The sequence below is a fragment of the Schistocerca gregaria genome, chromosome 1, assembly GCF_023897955.1.
Source record: "Schistocerca gregaria isolate iqSchGreg1 chromosome 1, iqSchGreg1.2, whole genome shotgun sequence".
NCBI lineage: Eukaryota > Metazoa > Arthropoda > Insecta > Orthoptera > Acrididae > Schistocerca > Schistocerca gregaria.
Window position 1 is genome coordinate 703966541 of NC_064920.1, and position 20260 is coordinate 703986800.

Consider the following 20260-nt stretch of genomic DNA (forward strand, 5'->3'; position numbering starts at 1 on the left):
CCGTACACGACTGGAAAACCGTGACCTGTTCGGATGAGTCCCGATTTTAGCTGGCAAGAACCGATAGTAGAGTTCGAGAGTGGCGCAGACCCCCCCCCCCCCCCCCCTTTCCTCGCGGCCCCCCTCTTCCTCCCCCCCCCCCCCCAGCCATGGACCCAAGACGTCTACAAGAAACTGTTCAAGTTGGTTGTGGCTCCTTAATGATATGGGCTGTGTTACCACGGAATGGACTGGGTCCTCCGGTCCAACTGAACCGATCATGGAAATGGTTATGTTAGGCTGCTTGGAGAGCATTTTCAGCCTTTCATGGATCTGATGTTCCCCAAACAACGATGGAATATTTATGGATGACAATACGCCGGGTCACCAGGTCACAATTGTTCGTGACTGGTGTGAAGAACATTCTGGACAATTAGAGCGTATTCTTTGGCTACCGAGATCGCCCGACATGAATCCTATCGAACGTTTACGATACATAATAGAGAGGTCGGTACGAGCCACAAAATCCTGCACCAGCAACACTTCCGCAATTATGGACGGCTTTGGAGGCAGCAAGGCTCAATATTTCGGCAGTGGACTTCCAGCGACTTGTTGAGTTCATGCCACGTCGAGTTGCTGCATTATGCTGGGCAGAAGAAGATCCGACACGATATCAGGAGATATCTCACGACTTTTATCACCTCAGGCCGGCCGGAGTGGTCGAGCGGTTCTAGGACCTTCAATCTGGAACCGCGTGACCGCTACGGTCGCAGGTTCGAACCCTGCCTCGGGCATGGATGTGTGTGATGTCCTCAGGTTAGTTAGGTTTAAGTAGTTCCAAGTCTAGGGGACTGATGACCTCAGATGTTGAGTCCCATAGTGCTCAGAGCCATTAGAACCATTTGTACACATCCTACGCTTCGCCTGCAGCAGGTGTCGCCGGGCACAGAGAGAGGCAATCCGACAGACAGAGAGAGAGAGAGTATGGAGTAGTAGTATCTGGTAGCCCACCTGCAGCGACGTGGAGAGGCGGCGGAGGCTCCTGCCGGCGGTGGAGGCGGCGGCGCGCAGGCGCGACGAGTGCGCCATGGCGGCCGGCTCACCCTCCTGCAACACCAAACACACGGCGTCAGAAACACCTCTCCTGTCAGGGGGCCATCGCTACAAACATTCTTTGTTTTGCCTCTTCAAATGTAGTCTCTTTCTAAATTTTACAGGAAAACAAAAGAAAGTTTCCAAAATTTTGAATAAATGTGCGTATTGTAACTGTATGTTGGACCGGTACTCGAACCCGGAAACTTGACTTTCGCGACCGATGATCTTAGCTGCTGAGCTGTCCAAGCACGACTCACGGCTCGCTCTGGCAGCTGCGTAGTGAAAGATTCATCGTGCAAAACATCCCCTTGACCACTGGTCGGCAAATTCATGAATATTAACTACACAACGACCAGAATTCCTTTTGTGAATCATTTCTTTTTTAAAAGCTAGACTACATACTTACGTACAGTGTTATTAACTTCATTAGGTTACTCCTACGCTGGTCTTTGCTAAAACGAATCCTCAATCTGACTGAGGTATGCTCTCTGAGATCGACATTTCTCAATACTCGAAGCTACATCTTCTTTCACTCCACAACGCTTCCTAAAATTAACTTAATAAGCTATAAGTAAAGTTTTAAGATTTGTTAAACTATGGGTACGTTATATAAAACTTGATATCATATATAATAACGATATTATTTATTTATAAACTTAATTTGTTAGACATTTATAAAATTAAATCTTGACAGTGATTGACAAACACTAATGTAAAAAAGTCTTGCATCTTCTTGGAAAGTCTGCACATGTCATCTCTATAAGTTGTTTTATATTTTAGGTATGAATCCAGCTGGTCCTGAATAAGAGACGATTCTAGATTCTCACCAATAAGAAGATTTCTGAGTTTACTCCTGATAAGACTTCTTTGATCATGATTGTTCAAATGAATATGTAGACTTCATTAAGAACACAACAGCAAACACTAATTATGCAGTTGACTATAAGAGTGGGTAATACCATTCCAGTCGGTGAAAATCACAAAGTTCTCCAGAGCAGCCAAATGTGCTGTGAAATAAGTAAGCATTTGCTTTTCTACAATATGTTTATATCAGCAGAAAGACATTCAGATTTTGATCTTTCCAATCATTTGTTTTCTAAATCCAGAAACTGAATTTCAAAGTTGCCCATGCCAGTATTAAAAGGTTAAGAATGTAATTGTGTTACAGTAGCATTAACGCTATTTTAACATCTGTTTAATGTTTCTGAACTCCTGAAACCTGTTGAGAAAATCGTCCCTCATATTTAGAAATTTTATTTTTAAGTATCAAATGTCAGTGTGATAATCATATTTCCTTGCCAATGTTTCAACAGGAGTGAAACTGGATCAAAGTATCTCTTTCAAAATCTTGAGCAAAAAAGAAGCATTTTTGAACCAAATAACTTCTTCTGACATTGAAAGAATTGTGTTTCCTTTCCCTTGCGGTTTACGACTAAGCTGGTTTAGATGACACCTAAAGTCTATAGTGAAATAAAATGTTTTGATGCACTGATCGTTTGTTAATTCTGGATAGTGAGCACCCGTTTGAAGGTGAAATGCTTTACTTTCTGTTAATAAGAAAGTAAGACTCTTCAGAACGTTCCTTTCTATAACCAACGTACACTGTTATGCAGCAGATGATCTGCGTACTTACTTTCAGTTACAACAAAATTTCTTTAAATTGGCGATGAATAAGAGCTTTAGCCATTTCAGATTCACAGTCTCACTGCCCAGTTCCGTAACTTCACAAATTTATCCTGGAAATGTCTGCACACAAAGCGCTTCTCGATGAATGATACAATGATAAGTAGGTATCTCGTGATTAAATTTTGTTTTTGTTTTCATTTTTCGTTTTTTTCTCCAAAGCATTAGTAGCAAAAAACTCGTTTCTTACACGGGTCATACTTTTCGCTCTGTCGGTTAAAACTGAGACAATTTTATCCATGTGAATATGATGTCTTTCAGTGCACTCAGTTACAGCATTTGCTATATCCTCTCTGTGTGTTTGGCCTTTGAGTGGCAGGACCAGCACGCGAAATAAATTGCACTAGAAGTGGAGCTTGCGCTGTATAATTTGTGTCGTAAGACTTGTCAGCTGCCATTAATAAAGGTGAAACGAGTTTAAGATCTTCGACTTGCTGGTTCGTGATATTGGAAGACTTTTTAAATTTTCTACCTCTCACTGATTTAGCAGATAATAGTAACTTTTTATATTTTTTTAGAATATCTGTTTTGTTCTTACAATGTCGAAAAAGCTCTTTGGATGTATTTTTGGAACACATTTTTATATGTTCGACCTCGGTATACGGTTTTTTTCCTTTCAGTAGTCTCTTGACTAGCCACAAAACTTGGAATATTAACATTGTTGAAAGACTACATACCGTAATTAAATGCAGAATTTGATTTCTTTGTTCACTGTTTTGAAGTTCCTCAATTACTTCCTGCCTTGCATAACCGACAGGATATTTGGTACTACATAACGCGTCGCTAATTGTAAAGTGGCCCTAGAAATTTTTTTTCTTGTAATGAATTAATTTTTCCTGATAAATAAGACAGATCACGATAACATTTAAGTTTTAACAAACGCGAAAGCTTCGGTCTATGAAAGTTTAAAATTACGATTTTTGTCTCGTTTTTCTTTGCTTCTTCTTGTAGTCATGTCAAACAGGGCACCTAAAACGTTTCAATTTATAATGATAAAGCCCCAACAAAAAATAATTACAATTCTTAAACTGATAACAAAAATACGTGTAAGATTTGCAGCTGGTTAGAAAGATATAGGTAACTTCATGATTCAAATCGGTATTTTCGGTGTGACTAACACCAGTGAGACTGATGACTGACTGGCTCACTCACCCCGTGTATGAATCGTGTATGCCTCCCCCACGCGTACAGCCCGACTGAACTTGGTGGCCTCCAAATGCGCACAGCGACAGCGAATGGAGGGGAAAGTGCTGCTGGTGGGGGAACCCACAGGGCAGGCAAAGGGATTAGGACAGAGCCTGTGGAATTCCCGACCGCAGAAGTGCGGATCTTAACTACGCTGCTCGCCACGCAATCGGAAGATGTACAATCTTCACGATGCAAAGATAGGATTTCACGTTACGCGTTGACATTTTATCTTTCTGGAAATGTTCTCTCTATAAGCCGCTCCAGAGTACTTGCTTGGAGATAAAAACACACAAACACCAACTTAACATGTAAAAACAGAAACAAAAAACCAGTCATGTTTGTAAGTATTTTTATTTACTATTACACAATCTTACATTTATTTGTCACCATCATCGCCTATTCACTTATTTCCGACTCAGAGTTATTATAAAATCGCTTTCAAAAAGATCCCTTGTTAGTTCACTATTAACATAATTACCTTCTTCTTTTGCCAGATCACACTCTACAACTGTGTAGATATTCCTTACACTGCTTCATTTTACATGAACTTCAGCACGTTAAAATTTACCTCACGCACGTGACTTCGAAGCATTATCCATCCTCGCCCCAACGCCAGTCCTCCAACCTATGTTTTCGAAGACATTGTCGCAAGCAGAAAACTCGGGCAGCGAGTGCACGTTGTCTGAATCCCGAGAGACAATGGCAGTTTCACCTACACCTACGTCTGACGTCACTTCTTCAAAACAGAGTCGCCCAGGCCGAAAACAAACTTCTGCGATGGGTTTCAAATGCTTTTCTTTCAAATGCTTTTCATGATCCACATATGCTAGGTGAGTTTCGTCTCTTTTGAATCATCTGTTTCAATGCAAAAACGTCGTCTACGCATGATCTTCCCTTTCGGAAACCTACTTGTTCCACCATTACAATTACATCCGAGATATCTTTCATTTATTATTTTGCTGTAGATTTTGTAAGAAATATTCAGAATACTTATGCCTCTATAGTTTGTTCTATTACTTCTTTAAACTTTTTTATTTATTGAAAAGGCCTTTGCTATTTTCCATTCCTCCAGTGTCTCATACCTTACCCAGGACATGTTAAAGACATCTAGCATTCTTCACTCTAAGAGGACTGCTCTGTCTGCAATCAGTCCGGCATTAATTCCATCTAGTTCTGGTGATTTCCCTTTATTTCATTTTTCTTAAGAAACTGTCTTAAATTCCGTCAGTTCACTATGCGAGTCTGCTGTCAGCAGTCATTCTTTTTTAACTGCTTCCTTGATTTCGGGATGGTACCACAGTTTTTCATAATATGTAATCCAGTCAGAGGGTTGTGTTACATTTAGATTTAAGTTATCTCTTTCTGCTTTGTTAAGGTATTTCATTAATTTGTATGCTATTTCTTGTCTCCTGTGGATATCTTGTTCTACTCTGCGGTATGTGCTGACCTTACTATCCCTTTTGCTTCATTTCATTCCTAAAGGTTTTGCTCTTTGACTTCTGTTGATTTCTTTTGTAAGTACTCATTGTACGCCTTCTGTTTAACATTTATGGCTTTTTGTATCTCTTCACTCTACATTTTTAAACCTCTTTTCCAATTGGTCCTATTTTTTCACCTGGTACTTCACTTGCTGTTCTATTGCGTTTCTAATATTAAGCTATTCTTCGTTTATCTCTTCACTTCAATGTATTTCGGTGAGCAGTTGTGTGAGCCGGCCGTTTTCGCCGAGCGGTTCTAGGCGCTTCAGTCTGCAACCGCGCGACTGCTACGGTCGCAGGTTCGAGTCCTGCCTCGGGCATGGATGTGTGTGATGTCCTTAGGTTAGTTAGGTTTAAGTAATTCTAAGTTCTAGGGGACTGATGACCTCAGATGTTAAGTCTCATAGTTCTGAAACCCATTTAGTTCTGTGAGTCTGTTCTGATACAGATTTCTTAAGCTCTCTTCTTGCAACGGATACGGAAGTAAATTGTCGGCGTTCTTTCGACAGAAATCATCACACTATTTCTCTTAAGTAGTTTAGGAAAATCGTTACCTGGATGACTAGAATAGGTTTTGAATCGTCACCCTTCCGAATGCGAATACAAAGTCATATCACTTTGCCAAAAGTGTGTTGCTGTGGTAAAATATTTTGTATTGGTGATTTCCATCATTTTCTTTTCCCACTCCTAATGACATATAGTGCTACACTTTGCAACTGGACAGCTCAACGTGTACAGTATAAACTGCTCGCTGTCTGGAGCTCTGTAACTGTGTTGGTTGCTCCTACCAGGAGCATCTGGTCCTTTTCTTAAGGACAACCGGAAGACCCCACAGTGAGGCCACAAGGTAGTGCTTGAGTGTGAGGTCGCAGAGAGCCAATGACGTTTACGGCATTCGACGCCCCATATATTGTCTACCATGCAACCACAATATCGGCTGCTAACAGCAACAGGAGGCGTGACTGGAAGTATCCAGTGGATAGCTACTGTGCGTAGTTGAACTGCTTAGGCGATGAGTAACTTACAAAAGTGCTACAGCACTAGTGGTGTTGATACAAAGCAGAGCAATGGCAACGATAAACAAAGCAAATATTGCATTGTATCTACAACAACCGTAGCCGAAGTTGACATCTCGTCAGAAAGCAACCCAAGGAATTGCGCAAACCCAGAAGAATGAGATAGATGAAATTTTAGGGTGTCTGCAAGATGGGTCAGTGGAATGTCGGGTGTCGTATACTATCGACTGTGAGGACAGTGTACATGAGAAGTACAATGACGACGCTTCCTGGTTAACAAGCAAAAGTGATACTGAAACAGGTGACGAGCCACGTATTTCATCATCCTTGTCTGGTAGGAAGTTACAAATCCCGTCTCCAATGAACCTTAGTAAATCGTTGTCCAAGTAGCAGATACTAAAAATAATTACGAACGTGAAAGACCATCTGCAGAATAGCAAAAAGCAATTATGAATAGATTTTGGGTAAGTCCATAACAATATGGCAGTGTAGCGAATTAGAAAAACTACCGATTTTCTAGGGAGGAGAATACGCAGTTGTTAACTTGTTACAAAAACTCGTGTTTGAGCGTTTCAAGGGTGCTCCATACAATTTACAGGATGACAGTGACCCACTACGTTATACACAACAAATTGCACGCGACATGGATTATAGCAGCTTCAAGGGAAACAGTGGATGGTTGTATAATTTCAGACACTGCTACAGAAATGGAAGACGTAAGATAAGGAAATTAGAAACAAAGCGTCAACTTGATAATGCACAGCAACATTTGCAGTATCCCGAAAGTTTGTAGATGAGATCAAGAAACTTATTCCATCGTTGTGCGAGAAATTTGTTTTCTCCTCAGACGAATCGGGATTGGAGGAGGAAATGCATATCAAAGCAACCGCGATAATTCGAGGTATCAAGAGAGTTGAATCAAGATCAGCTAACAGCAATGCCTTAACGCATTTGTAATCAGTTATGCTGACTGTTAACCAGGAAGATAAATTGACTGTAAAAATATTTATTGTCCTGAGGGAAGTTGGAGGTGCTCTGCCCCACTACGATTCTTTCTTGTGTGTGTGATCTTGCAAGGGCGGTAGGGAATATTTTCGTCACAGCAAGTGAGAGTGGGAAAATGGGCATAAGAGAACTGCAGCTATGGTATGAGCACTGATTTGGACCAATAACTGCTCAAAAAACTTGCCTTTGTGTGATTCCTGGTCTGCGTATAAAATCATACTTCCTTAGAGTAAACTACCCTCCCAAAGTATGTCTGACATTACAGTTCATACCACCTTGAACCTCTGGACAAATTCAGTCTCTGGATGCTTGTTTCTTCTGTGCCAATAAAACATATTATCCCACTATCTGCAGCTACGGCTTAAAGGATAGCCAGTTTCACGGCAAACACAACACACTACTTCGCATTCGGTTGCAGGCCATTTCATTCCATAAGTTCTCAACACCCCATTACTCCAATGTGATTATATGTGCATTCTTTAAGAGTGGTTACATAGACGAACGTCCTGCATGGTTTGTAACTGTCAAGTACTTTGCTTCCGATCTTCATGGTGCGAACCTTCGTGATTTTCATTCGATTTTTATGGTACAAGTTAATGATTCATTTTCAACATTTCTTGAATGTCGACGATGTCCATTTTGTGAAGTATAATACATCAGGAGAGACAAAACTGGCATTCTACGGATCGGAGCGTTGAATGTCAGATCCCTTAACGGTGCAGGTAAGTTAGAAAATTTAAAAAGGATAGGTTCAAGTTAGATATAGTGCGAAATAGTGAAGTCCGGTGGCAGGAGGAACAAGACTTTTCGTCAGGTGAATACAGGGTTATAAATACAAAATCAAATGGGGGTAATTCAGGAATAGATGTAACAATGAATAAAAAAGTAGGAGCGCGGGTAAGCTACTACAAACAGCATAGTGAACGCATTATCACAGCCAAAATAGACACGAAGACCATACCACGACAGTAGCAGAGGTTTATGTGCCAACTAGCTCCACAGATGACGAAGAAATATAAGAAATGTATGATGAGATAAAAGAAATCATTCAGATAGTGAGAGGGTACGAAAATTTAATAGTCATGGTTGACTGGATTCGATAGTAGGAACAGGGAGAGAAGGAAAAGCAGTAGGTGAATATGGAATGGTGGTAAGGAATGAAAGAGGAAGCCGTCTGGTGGATTTTGCACAGAACATAACTTCGTCATAGCTAACACTTGGTTTAAGAATCGTGAAAGAAGGATTTATACGTGGATGAGGCCTGGACACATCGAGGAGTTTCAGAGAGATTATATAATGGTAAGATAGAGATTTAGGAACCAGGTTTTAAATTGTAAGACATTTCCAGGGGCAGTACTGGACTCTGACCAGAATTTATTGGTTATGAACTGTAGACTAAAACTGAAGAAACTACAAAAAGGTAGGAATTTAAAGAGATGGGACCTGGATAAATTGAGAGAACCAGAGGTTGCAGAAAGTTTCAGAGAGAGCGTTAGGGAACGATTGACAAGAACGGGGGAAAGAAATACAGTAGAAGAAGAATGGGTAGCTCTGAGAGATGAAACACGCAGCAGAAGATCAAGTAGGTTAAAAGACAATGGCTAGCAGAAATCCTTGGGTAACAGAAGAGATATTGAATTTAATTGATGAAAGTAGAAAATATAAAAATGCAATAAATGAAACAGGCAAAAAAGAATACAAACGTCTCAAAAATGAGATCGACAGAAAGTGTCAAATGACCTAGGAGGGATGGCTAGAAGACAGATGTAAAGATGTAGAGGCATACATCACTAGGCGTAAGATAGACATTGCCTACAGAAAAATTAAAGATACCTTTAGAGAAAAGAGAACCGCTTGTATGAAAATCAAGAGCTCAGATGGAAAACCATTTCTAAGAAAGAAGGGAAAGCAGGAAGGTGAAAGGAGTAGATTGAGGGTCTAAACAGGGGCGATGTCCTGGAGGGCAATGTTATGGAAATGGAAGAGGACATAGATGAAGATGAAATGGGAAATATAATACTGCGTGACGAGTTTGACAGACCACTGAAAGTCCTAAGTCGAGGCAAGGCCCCGGGTGTAAACAATATTCCATTAGAAGTACTGATAGCCTTGGGAGTCCCAGCCCTGACAAAACTCTACCATCTGGTGAGCAAGATGTATGAGACAGGCGAAAGACCCTCAGACTTCAAGAAGATTATAATAATTCCAATCCCAGAGCAGGTGTAGACAGGTGTGAAGATTAGCGAACTACCAGTTTAATAAGTCACGGCTGCAAATTTCTAACACAAATTCTTTACAGACGAATGGAAAAACTGGTAGAAGCCGACCTCGGGGACGATCAGTTTGGATTCCGTGGAAATGGTGGAACTCGTGAGACAATACTAACCCTACGACTTATCTTAGAAGATAGATTAAGAAAAGGCAAACCTACGTTTCTAGCATTTGTAGATTTGGAGAAAGCTCTTGACAATGTTGACTGGAATACTCTCTTTCAAATTCTAAAGGTGGCAGGGGTAAAATACAGGGAGCGTAAGGCTATTTCCAATGTGTACAGAAACCAGATGGCAGTTATAAGAGTCGATGGGCATGAAAGGGAAGCAGTGGCTGGGTAAGGAGACAGGGTTTTAGCCTAACCCCGATGTTATTCAGTGTGTATATTGAGCAAGCAGTACAGAAAACAAAAGAAAAATTTGAGTAGGAATTAAAATCCATTGTAATTCTCTCAGAAACAGCAAAGGACCTGGATGAGGAGCTGAGCGGACTGGACAGTGTCTTGAAAGGAGGACATAAGATGAACATCAGCAAAGCAAAACGAGGATAATGGAATGTAGACAAATTAAATCAGGTGATGCTGAGGGAATTAGGTTAGGAATTGAGACACTTAAAGTAGTAGATGACTTTTGCTATTTGGGGAGCAAAATAACTATTGATTGTCGAAGTAGAGAGGATATAAAAAGTTGACTGGCAATGCCAAGTAAAGTGTTTCTGAAGAAGAGAAATTTGTTGATATCGAGTGTAGATTTAAGTGTCAGGAAGTCTTTTCTGAAAGTATTTGTATGGAGTGTAGCCATGAATGGAAGTGAAACATGGACGATACATAGTTGAGACAAGAAGAGAATAGAAGCTTTCGAAATGTGGTGCTGCAGAAGAATTCTGAAGATTAGATGGATAGATAACGTAACTAATGAGTAGGTACTGAATAGAATTGGGGAGAAGAGGAATTTATGCCACATCTTGACTAGAACAAGGGTTCGGTTAGTATGACATGTTCTGAGGCATCAAGGGATCACCAATTTAGTATTGAAGGAAAACGCGGAGGGTAAAAATAGTAGATGGAGACCGAGAGATGAATATACTAAGCATATTCAGAAGGATGTAGGTTGCAGTAGGTACTTCGAGATGAAGAAGGTTGCATAGCATAGGGTAGTGGGTTGTGGAATTTGATGGTGGAATGAAAGTGATTTTTTGTGTTAATTACTTTGTGTTCTGGTGTATCATTTGAGTGGAAATATGGGAAGGGCAATGAGTCTCTCGTACTTCACACTTGTAAGTAAGTATGCGATAGCAGGAATGAGAGCCTTGCAAGTTGCCAGTTAAGTAAAGTTAAGTAAAACTGGTTTTGTTACTGTTCAAGCTGTTTCCGTGCACAAACTTTTCCTAAACGTGACGTTCTGATATATTTCTTTGTTAATGATATAAATGCTGGGAAGGAACTGATGGTGGTTAAGGTCTATCCAATCACAATCTTGAGCATCTTCACATGAATGTCTTCCTCTGGGGTGAATAGGACTTTTCGTAATCAACAGTGGCGACTGCTTTTTTAGATCCGTGTCGTAGGCACAGATCTTGCGCTGTCATATTGTTTTCAGAAGATTTTCAACTTTATTTCTACTTTCCTTAATCTCCTGACAGATGGTGCAGATCTCGTTCACTCAATCGGTCTACTACGGAGTGAAGAACTCAACAAAGCGCTATTGGTCATCATTATCCGTTAACCTACACAGTGGTTAGCGAGTCACGATCCTGTTGGGGATGGAATGTCTTTGCCTTTCTCCGACCTATGAACTGACTGGCCCAGGCAGTGACAAGGTGGCCTACAGTTTGCTCCGTGCCACGTCGCAACTTGGCTTTATTCACGTTCACTAGCCAGTACGACTGAAGCTTGAACTCGGATCTTTGGGTTTGTGGCTTGACGCTTGTCTACCAAGACAAGGATAATTAAAACTGACCGCTTCATATTAAAGCAGATGAACTCACGTGGAACTTACCGAGCTCTGGGTACCGGGCAATGCAGTCTTGTTCGGTGTGTTTGAGTTTTCCATTTCAAACACTTTGGGATTTTCCCAGCGCGGCGTCCGAATTTATGCTAATACTGACTACTCGGATTGTCTGTCTGTTCGTCGGTGTTATGTCGGTCTTTCCAGACGTGCGGTAACAGCAGACCCAGGTCATTTACAGCTCCCAGAATAAGTTTCTTGACAAGCATCCGGGTAGCCGCGTCGCCTTTAAGGTGGCGGCGAATGGCAGTGACGTCAGCCCTTCGCCACCTGCCGGACTGGGAGCGGTTATCAATGCAATAGGCGGCTCTCGCTGACCTGCCGAGTTGACCTACCGGGCTGCCGGCGTCTTCTGTACTCTGCCACTAAAGTCGTGTCGGGACGCGGCTGCACCTACGTATTTGGTGTCCCGCGTTTGCCTTTATAATTAACACTCTTGCTTAACGGTTTGCATCGAGCGGCAGTTGGAGAAATACGTTGCACGTCCAGTTACTCTTGGACACAGTGTTTGTATGCCACTGCTCGGCTGGAAAGTCGTACAGTTGAGAACAATATTACTGGGTGTTTTTCTAATGATCCAAACATTCGTAGGATCAGAAGGTTCACCATATTCTCTCACGACAGGTATACTTTCTAAAGCCGTCTTCGCACGGGACGGGGCAGCTAACGTTGACTTGGAATCGGACTTGACAGCTGTCGGCACACGGGACGAGCTGGTTAACGTGATTTGTGCTCTCAGCGCTCTCCAGCGGCAGTTGTCGGCATTATACGGTTGTCAAACCAGATAGCGTATTGATGAAAATGGACGCGCGCAAAATAATGCGTTAACACTGTTAGCGTTTGTCGAAGCAGAGCGGAGAAAATCGCAAAAAAGGTTCTGTACTCGTCGATGGCTTCACCAGCGAATTGCTGGTAGAGGAACACTGCGTAATGCTTTACAACGATCAGATACACATACTAGTAGAAGTTATTCGTTAGCTCAATTGACTCTCCATCCCATTTTCGGTTTAAAAATGGATATGGTTACAGTATCTGTCAGTTTTCACATGCGTAACATTCACATTCTCGTTGTTACATTCATTATCATTACACGGATTTCAAGATCGAGATTCGCTTCGTAATTTGATTCGAAGGAAGAAAAGAGTTTTTCCAAGCAGCTCAATATCAGTGAAAAAATATTTACCGGCAAGATACACTCGATAAACCCTCCACACACAGGTATCATTTTCACAAATGATGTATTGTAAACAGTATATAAAGGTATTTATCTTCCTAGATCTTTGAAGAATGTCCGACAGTGTTCGAAGAAACCAAGGTGCGGAGAATCTCCACAAGTATGTGACTAGCTCTAAGATTTTTTAATTTATAAGAGCAACCAAATTATAGAGAATGATGAAAGTTAAATAGATCTGAATACAATATTGGGAGGGCGCGAAGGAAGCATAACAGGTTCGCCAATAATCCAAATATACCTGAACGATAGTCAGATAAGGTCAACAGCATTGGATTGTTTGTTGGCAATGCTGTTGTCAGCACCCATCCGTCCAAGCAAGATCGTAAGGAAACGCAGAATGAAATACACCGTACTTTCATTTTGTGTATTGAGCAGTAGGTTTCTATTTAAATACACATATTTAACGTAAAACAAGAGAAAGATAAGTCAATATTTTGTTAAAATATTAATGGTTATCTTCTTGAGCCAATAACATCGCTATACAATGCCAATGTGATATTAAAGAGAATGCTATGATCTACTACGAAAGTTCTGGAAAACTGTGAGTCGCTAGCGCGTCCACTTAATAGATATAATCAGAAATCAAACAAATTCAGAGAGATACTGATAGGCTCATCACATGTCAGCATATCTCACGCGGAATTTTAATTCCGAAGCTCACTGGACTTAAATATTCATCTTTGGGAGAATGGCGACATTTGTCTCGTGGAACTCTACCGAGTAAATTTCGAGAACCAGTATTATAGGAAAACTGGCAAATCTGGTACTTCCATCACGTATCTCGCTTAGGGATCGTGAAAATAATATAAAAGAATTATGGCGAGAACCGAGGCATACAGACCGTACTTCTCCCCTCGCTCCATACTCGTATGAATAAGTCAATAAGCCACCAATATTACGAGTAGCAGGAATAATCCTCTGCCATGAACTGTACAGTGGCTTACACAGTGAACATGTAGATAGAACGCCGCGATGTTGCCGTACATTCGACACGACTACGCATTAAAAAATAATTTTATGCACATGTCTACAACCACGATACTGTGAAACATGTACCAACGTGTCAAAAATAAGATTCTATTTCTACCAATGTGACCTCCGCACCATGCCACAGCCAAAACGTATTTTAACATTTTTCCCAGAATTCAGCTTTCTCGTAAAGGTAAGTCTTTTGGTGGGACATACTGTTCACTTCAGTATAGAATTTTGATTAGTGTGTCAGATAAAATGGGAGAGGTAGTCTACTGAGGCTTTCTCAAAGGAGCCTTCATGATAATTCATCCAATGGATCACTGGACGCAGTTGTGAAACCATAATATGGCTGCGAACAAATTTATTCTCCGTGACAGTCGTTTCATAGAAAGAATAGTTCTAAACAGTGTATTGTGACTTTTGTCATAAGATGTTGAGATAAAGTTTGAAATTTAAAGCTTCACGTGTGCATACAAGTCTACCAGAAACTAAAGAATTTTGCCGTTCCTCTCCTTTCTCTTTCAGCCAAATTTCTATTGCGATAATTGTCCATATACATCCTCGTCGAACACCACCATGTTACCAGAGTTCCGCGACATCAACAAAAGATGTTTCTATTAGATTTAAATTGTTTTTGCTTTAAAATGATTCATACCAAGCGAAAAGTCGACATTAATCGTGCCTTCTGGGAAACTTAAGCCGTCCTCTGGCGGGACGCAAAAACCTGCACGAGGAGCTGACGTCACAGCGTGGAATTCCACGTCCCACTACACAGCGGAGCGTGGAATAATCTGGAATGTTAGATATTTGCCTCGTGGAGAGGAACGTGCCCAATCAGATGCGACGTCGTTTTACGTCACAAGCAGTGCATAGGAGCCGCCATATTGTATGGCGTTAAACATCGTATTTGCTGGGTTTCCTTTCTCATAGAGTACATGGTATGAATATAACCAATTTCAAAGCGACAGCTTTCTGAGGATCTCTCGGAAACCGGTCGTTTTACCTACGGAGTGTTATAATAAAATAACAGGAATCTATATATACCTGTAGGTAACGGCTTCCTGTAGTTGATGTTTTAGTGATATAACTTGTGTGTTACAAAACTACAACGTTTCAGTGCTACGGCACAATGATGATGTATCAAAAGCTCATCTTTCTGGCACTATTTGCATATTAAATATCAAATAATGACATCTGTGGATACATTCTTTAGACTGCGTGTATCAAATACAGAGAAATGACAACTCTGAAGACAAAAGTAGCAGGTTTGGCCATCCAACTCCTTCCAATTATTTTTCACCTTTTGTTTCTTACAAGATTCATGCTCTTTCTTATTCATTTCATAGAGCTTTTCGAAGCTGCTCACTATCAGTGGAAAAGATATTTACCGATAAGATACAAACATGAGCGCCCCCACCCCCCCACACACATACTCTAATAATACACATTCGGACGGACGTAGGCTACATATTTTTTAATACATGTGATATACAAATATATATATGTATAATGGTATCTAAAGAGGATATGTTAGCAAAAATCTCTAAAAGTTACTGACCAATTTACATCAAATTTCTACATGATACTCTAATAAACATTTGGACGGACACAGGCTATATTTATATATAATTAAGGTATTTAATAGGGATAAGTTGTCTTAAAAGATCTCGACGTTTTTCGACCGAATTACTTCGCATTATTGCGAAATAGTCTAACAAACATTTAGACTGATATAGGATATGCATTTTTTAAAACAACAATCTACAAGTTTTATGTTAAAATCGACTGTGAGAAAGAAAGTGAAGTGCTGTGAAAAAGTGTGGTTTAGTTTACTTTCTTGCAGTGAGTTCGAACTAGCATAGCAGCGCATTTAATTGTTTTCCCTTATACAGCGTGAGTCAAAAAGGACGTTACAACTTTAGAATGATGTAGAAATTTGTGAGATAACTTACAGAATATGTAGATGTGTCATTTTGCAGCGAACAACGTCAAGTTTGACACAAACATGTCAAGCGTCATTTTGGTTCGATGTGACTACCGTCTGTGATGCGGCAAACATCCCACCGGTAACCAATTTCTCCCATACTCGCGGCAGCAAATTGGGCGTAGCCTGTGCAACGGCAGCGTAGATTTGATTCTTCAGCTCGGCTAAATTGTCTGGCAGGGGAAGAACGTATACACGGCCTTTAATGAAACGGCAGACAAAGAAATCTTGTGGTTTCAAGTCTTGGGAGCAAGGTGGACGTGCGATTGGCCCTTCACGGTCGATACACTGACCTGAGAAGCGATTATCGAGAAAACCCCGCACTTCAGTGAGGAAATACGGTGGTGGACCGTTTTGCTCGTAGTAAACTATTCCATCTTCGTCGCATTCATACATCTGTGGAATTAAATAGTTTTAAAGACTATCCAGATACAAAGTAGCAATTTTAGCTGTGCACTGAGATGTCGTTCCTAGTGGCGGAATGTGGTACTGGTGCACTATATGAACCAAACTTGTGGTTGTTTGGTACAAAATGATACATCTATCGACTCTGTAATCTATCTTCATAAATTTTTGTATCATTCCAAAGTTGGAAAGTTCTTTTTGAGTCACCCTTTATACCCTTGTATCCTTCTCCTTATGTATGATTTTTAACAAAAATTGTATACACAACTATGTTCTGTTTTGTTTTCTTCCTAGCAGTCTGTTTTAACAAAAAGCAAGAAAGTTGTATTTATGGATTATCATCTGATGATTACAATACTACAATACAATCTGAATCAACCGAAAGTTTGTAATCAGACCTTTTAGCAGTTTAAAACTATGCGAAATAGTCACTGAAGCGTCTATCCTCACAGACCCGTCAGCAGGTGAGGTCACTCATATCCTTTATACCAACTATTCCAACCGATTTACCCATTTACTTTAAGCGACTTAAAGAAACAAAGAGTGCTGTAGGTGTCTGCTTCGAGCTTCGCACCTGCCTACTACCGACTGAGGCGCTACCGTTACCAACTAAGTTTTCGTTAGCAATAACAATAAACAAGTCTCAAGTTCAGAGAGAGGGGGAAGGAGGAATTGGAGGCAAGAAAAAAAGGGAGAAGGAGGAGACGGCGGGAAAGACTGAGATCACGAGGTGGAGAGAGGCAGAGGGGAGGAGAGTCGAACATAGATACAGAAGATGAGCAGATGGACAGAGAGAGAGGAGAGGAAAAGGGAGATTAGGAGGTATTTCCGATTCCTGTACATACAGTATGTAGCAGTTGCCGGCTTCGCTAGTATACTATAGATACCGTTAGGGCATACTGAATTTTCTTTTTGAGTAGTCTTAACAGCCTCCCAATGCTGAAGGTAGCATATTTTGATTTTATTGTTTCTGAATCTTAACTGTGATCAGAAATTCACCTACATCTGCATTCACACACCGCAAACCACTGTACAGTGCCCGGCGGAGGGCACCACATACCACTACCACTCATTTCCATTCCTGTTCCACTCGCAAATAGAGCGAGGGCAAAAGAACCGTCTGAAACTCTCTGCACCAGCCCTTATATCTCGCATCTTAATTTCGAGGTCCTTACTCGTAATGAACGTTGGCGCCAGTAGAATCATTCTGCAGTAGGTCTCAATATCTGGTTCTCTACATTCCCGCAGTAGCGTCTTGCGAAAAGAGCGTCGTGTTGCCTCCAGGTATTGACACTTATGCTCCCGTAGTATCTCCGCAGTACTCGTGTGCCGATCGAGCCTATAGGTAACAAATACAGCAGCCTGCCTCTGGATTGCTTTGAGGTCACCCTTTAATCCGAACTGGTGAGGATCCGAAACACTCGACCGGGTCGCACTTGTGTTCCATACTCTGTCTCCACTGTGGATGAGCGACACATTACGAAAATTCTCTCGATAGAATTACAGTACGGAATTCAATACCCCGCTTTTCTGTCTGTTGTCTGAAGTTTCAGCAACAAACTGGTTCGCAAGTGACTGAACGAAAGAACTGGATGCGTCTATTGACTTTTACGTGAGACCAGAACTACGCACGATTTTCTGATAAATTTTTCAACAGAACATGTGGATAGGAATTAACGTAGATTTTCTAACGAATACGCTCGTTGTCGTTTTCCTTCTGTTTCTTTTGTCGTGATGCTGCACCGCTTGAAGCACTTACCTATAGAACCAATCGGCAGAGCGACTGAACAATACGGAATAACACTACCTGACTCTCTCTCCCTCATCGCAAACCAACGAGATTCGTATTGTGCTTTTCGAGCACGTAAAAAATCCGATACAGTCTGTGTAATCACGAATAAAGGAGTACTCTGATAAGATAAACTACGGGAGTGTTACATACTTCAGTGTCCGGCATGGCTCAATGGTTCTGGGTACCGATAACCACAGGCACTTTCTCTGACAGAATATGTGGATCACAAATACGGATCCCACATGCCACCACAGATAATAGTCTTGAGCGGTGTGGTTGTCATGTTGAGTAACCGCACTCAACAGTCCGTAAAAAGTGGTCATTTTAAGTAAATTAGTAATTAATATTCTCTTAATTGTCCAGTTAATATATAATGTATGCAAAAAGCAGATATGAAGAAAAATGACACGACATAATAATACACATGAACACACAAAATAAAATAAGGAAAAAAGACCATATGGATTGAACACAAGTATTACCCTTGCCATTGGCACCTCATAAAGGGTGAACAACTGACGAAGGGTAGAAAGAAGGAGGACTCTAGTTTAACTTCTGATTGATAACGAAATCGTTATAGGTAGAGCATTAGCTCGGAATTAATGAAGGTACTGAAGGTAACTGGTCACGTCCTTTGCAAAGGAACCACCCTGGTATTTCATTACACAATTTTGGAAAACCATCGAAGTCCTAAATCGTGATTGTTGGACTAAGGTTGAAATCTTGTTCCTTCCGAGTGTCAATCCAGTGTCTTCACTATGCCTTGTTTATCGCCAAGGCATAGAACCCCATAAACTGCTATTTTATCAATTACGTTTGAATGGTAATCCAGGCAGTAGCCACAGAACCCATGATTGGGCTACGCATGTTGCCATTACTGTGAAGACCGAAATGCATACCACGCGAAATCGCAGAGGAGAGCAATTGCTGATGGTTATCAGCCCCTCCTCCCCCACCCTTCCCCCGTCGCCCTCCTTTCCATCGTCTTGTATATGGAAGTTTTCCTCAATGGTCAGTTTGCTGTATAGGCTGTGGCTGGGTTTTGGTATTCTATACAGCAAACTGACCATTGAGGAAAACTTCCATATACAGAAGGTAACAGCAGAAGGAAAACAAGTATTAAACGAATACACTGCACTCTGCAAGGGCACACTATTTAACACATTAAAGGAACTTTACAAATAAACACAGCACAAACACATAAAGTTTACACCCACGCACACGCACACACAAAGATAAAATGCAGACAAAATTCAAATTTGCCGCCGAACTCTCTGGGGAACAAGTGAACACTGACTGTGCTGGGACACACAAGAAACCACAATCACACTGTGTTCTGGTGTAGGGAAAAGTGTTTCAGTACCTTATTTGTGGAAAATACTTGTTATAGTTACGTATGGATCACAACATCTCGCCATGATGCGGAGAATGGAAGTGCTTGCCACACGAAAACGTAAGAAAATACGAAAATAGGCGCGAAAACGTCGCAAAAAACTAAATAACATTCTAGAAGATAGGTTAACCCCCAGCAAAAAAACTTTCTCATCAACATCGTTTGGTTGCAGATGACAAGCTACCTGCAGTAATTAACACAAAAGTGATCCAGAAAGTTCATGCACACGAAATGTAAAGGTATTTACAAAAAGAAACGATGTGTTGTTTGAATTAAAAATGCACATAATTTTATAATCATTTAAGAAAAATGTTCAAATTGCAGAATAAACAAAAACGAAAACCCACTGATGATGGCACAATGGTGCCGAAACATGTTTGGGTACTGGGAAAAACGGTGTTTTGCATAACTGGCGGACCTCACATCACATTTAACATTGATCAGACAGTACATGGACTAAATGTGATACTAATAATCCTATTCGTAGAGTTAGTGATTATGACTGCGACAATGCGATTAGAGGCATCTGCCGTTCTCAAGCCTCTACGGCATGAGTAGAAAGATAACAGACCTCTGACAAAATAAAGTCGTTATTCAACCACTGGTATCTTTTGTGGCATTTAAATACGTAGTATAAGACACCTAAATGGAGGTACAAATTATCAGTTATGTTTGTGAGGTTGTGTTTATTTGTGGCAATTGCAAACTAACTTTTTGAAAGGTACTACAAGTAACTACAAGTCAATATGTTTGTCTTCC

The 20260-nt window shown here is 40.9% G+C and overlaps 1 protein-coding gene across 3 annotated transcripts in view; it reads right to left on the reverse strand.

Moving 5' to 3' along the window:
* Positions 1–20260, reverse strand: part of LOC126365752 (cyclic nucleotide-gated cation channel subunit A) — a 487374-nt gene that overhangs the window by 264831 nt on the left and 202283 nt on the right. For all 3 annotated transcript variants that reach the window (XM_050008246.1, XM_050008256.1, XM_050008236.1), the window contains exon 4: positions 991–1086. In XM_050008246.1, the coding sequence (XP_049864203.1) occupies positions 991–1086 (96 nt within the window). The remainder of the gene's footprint in view (positions 1–990; positions 1087–20260) is intronic.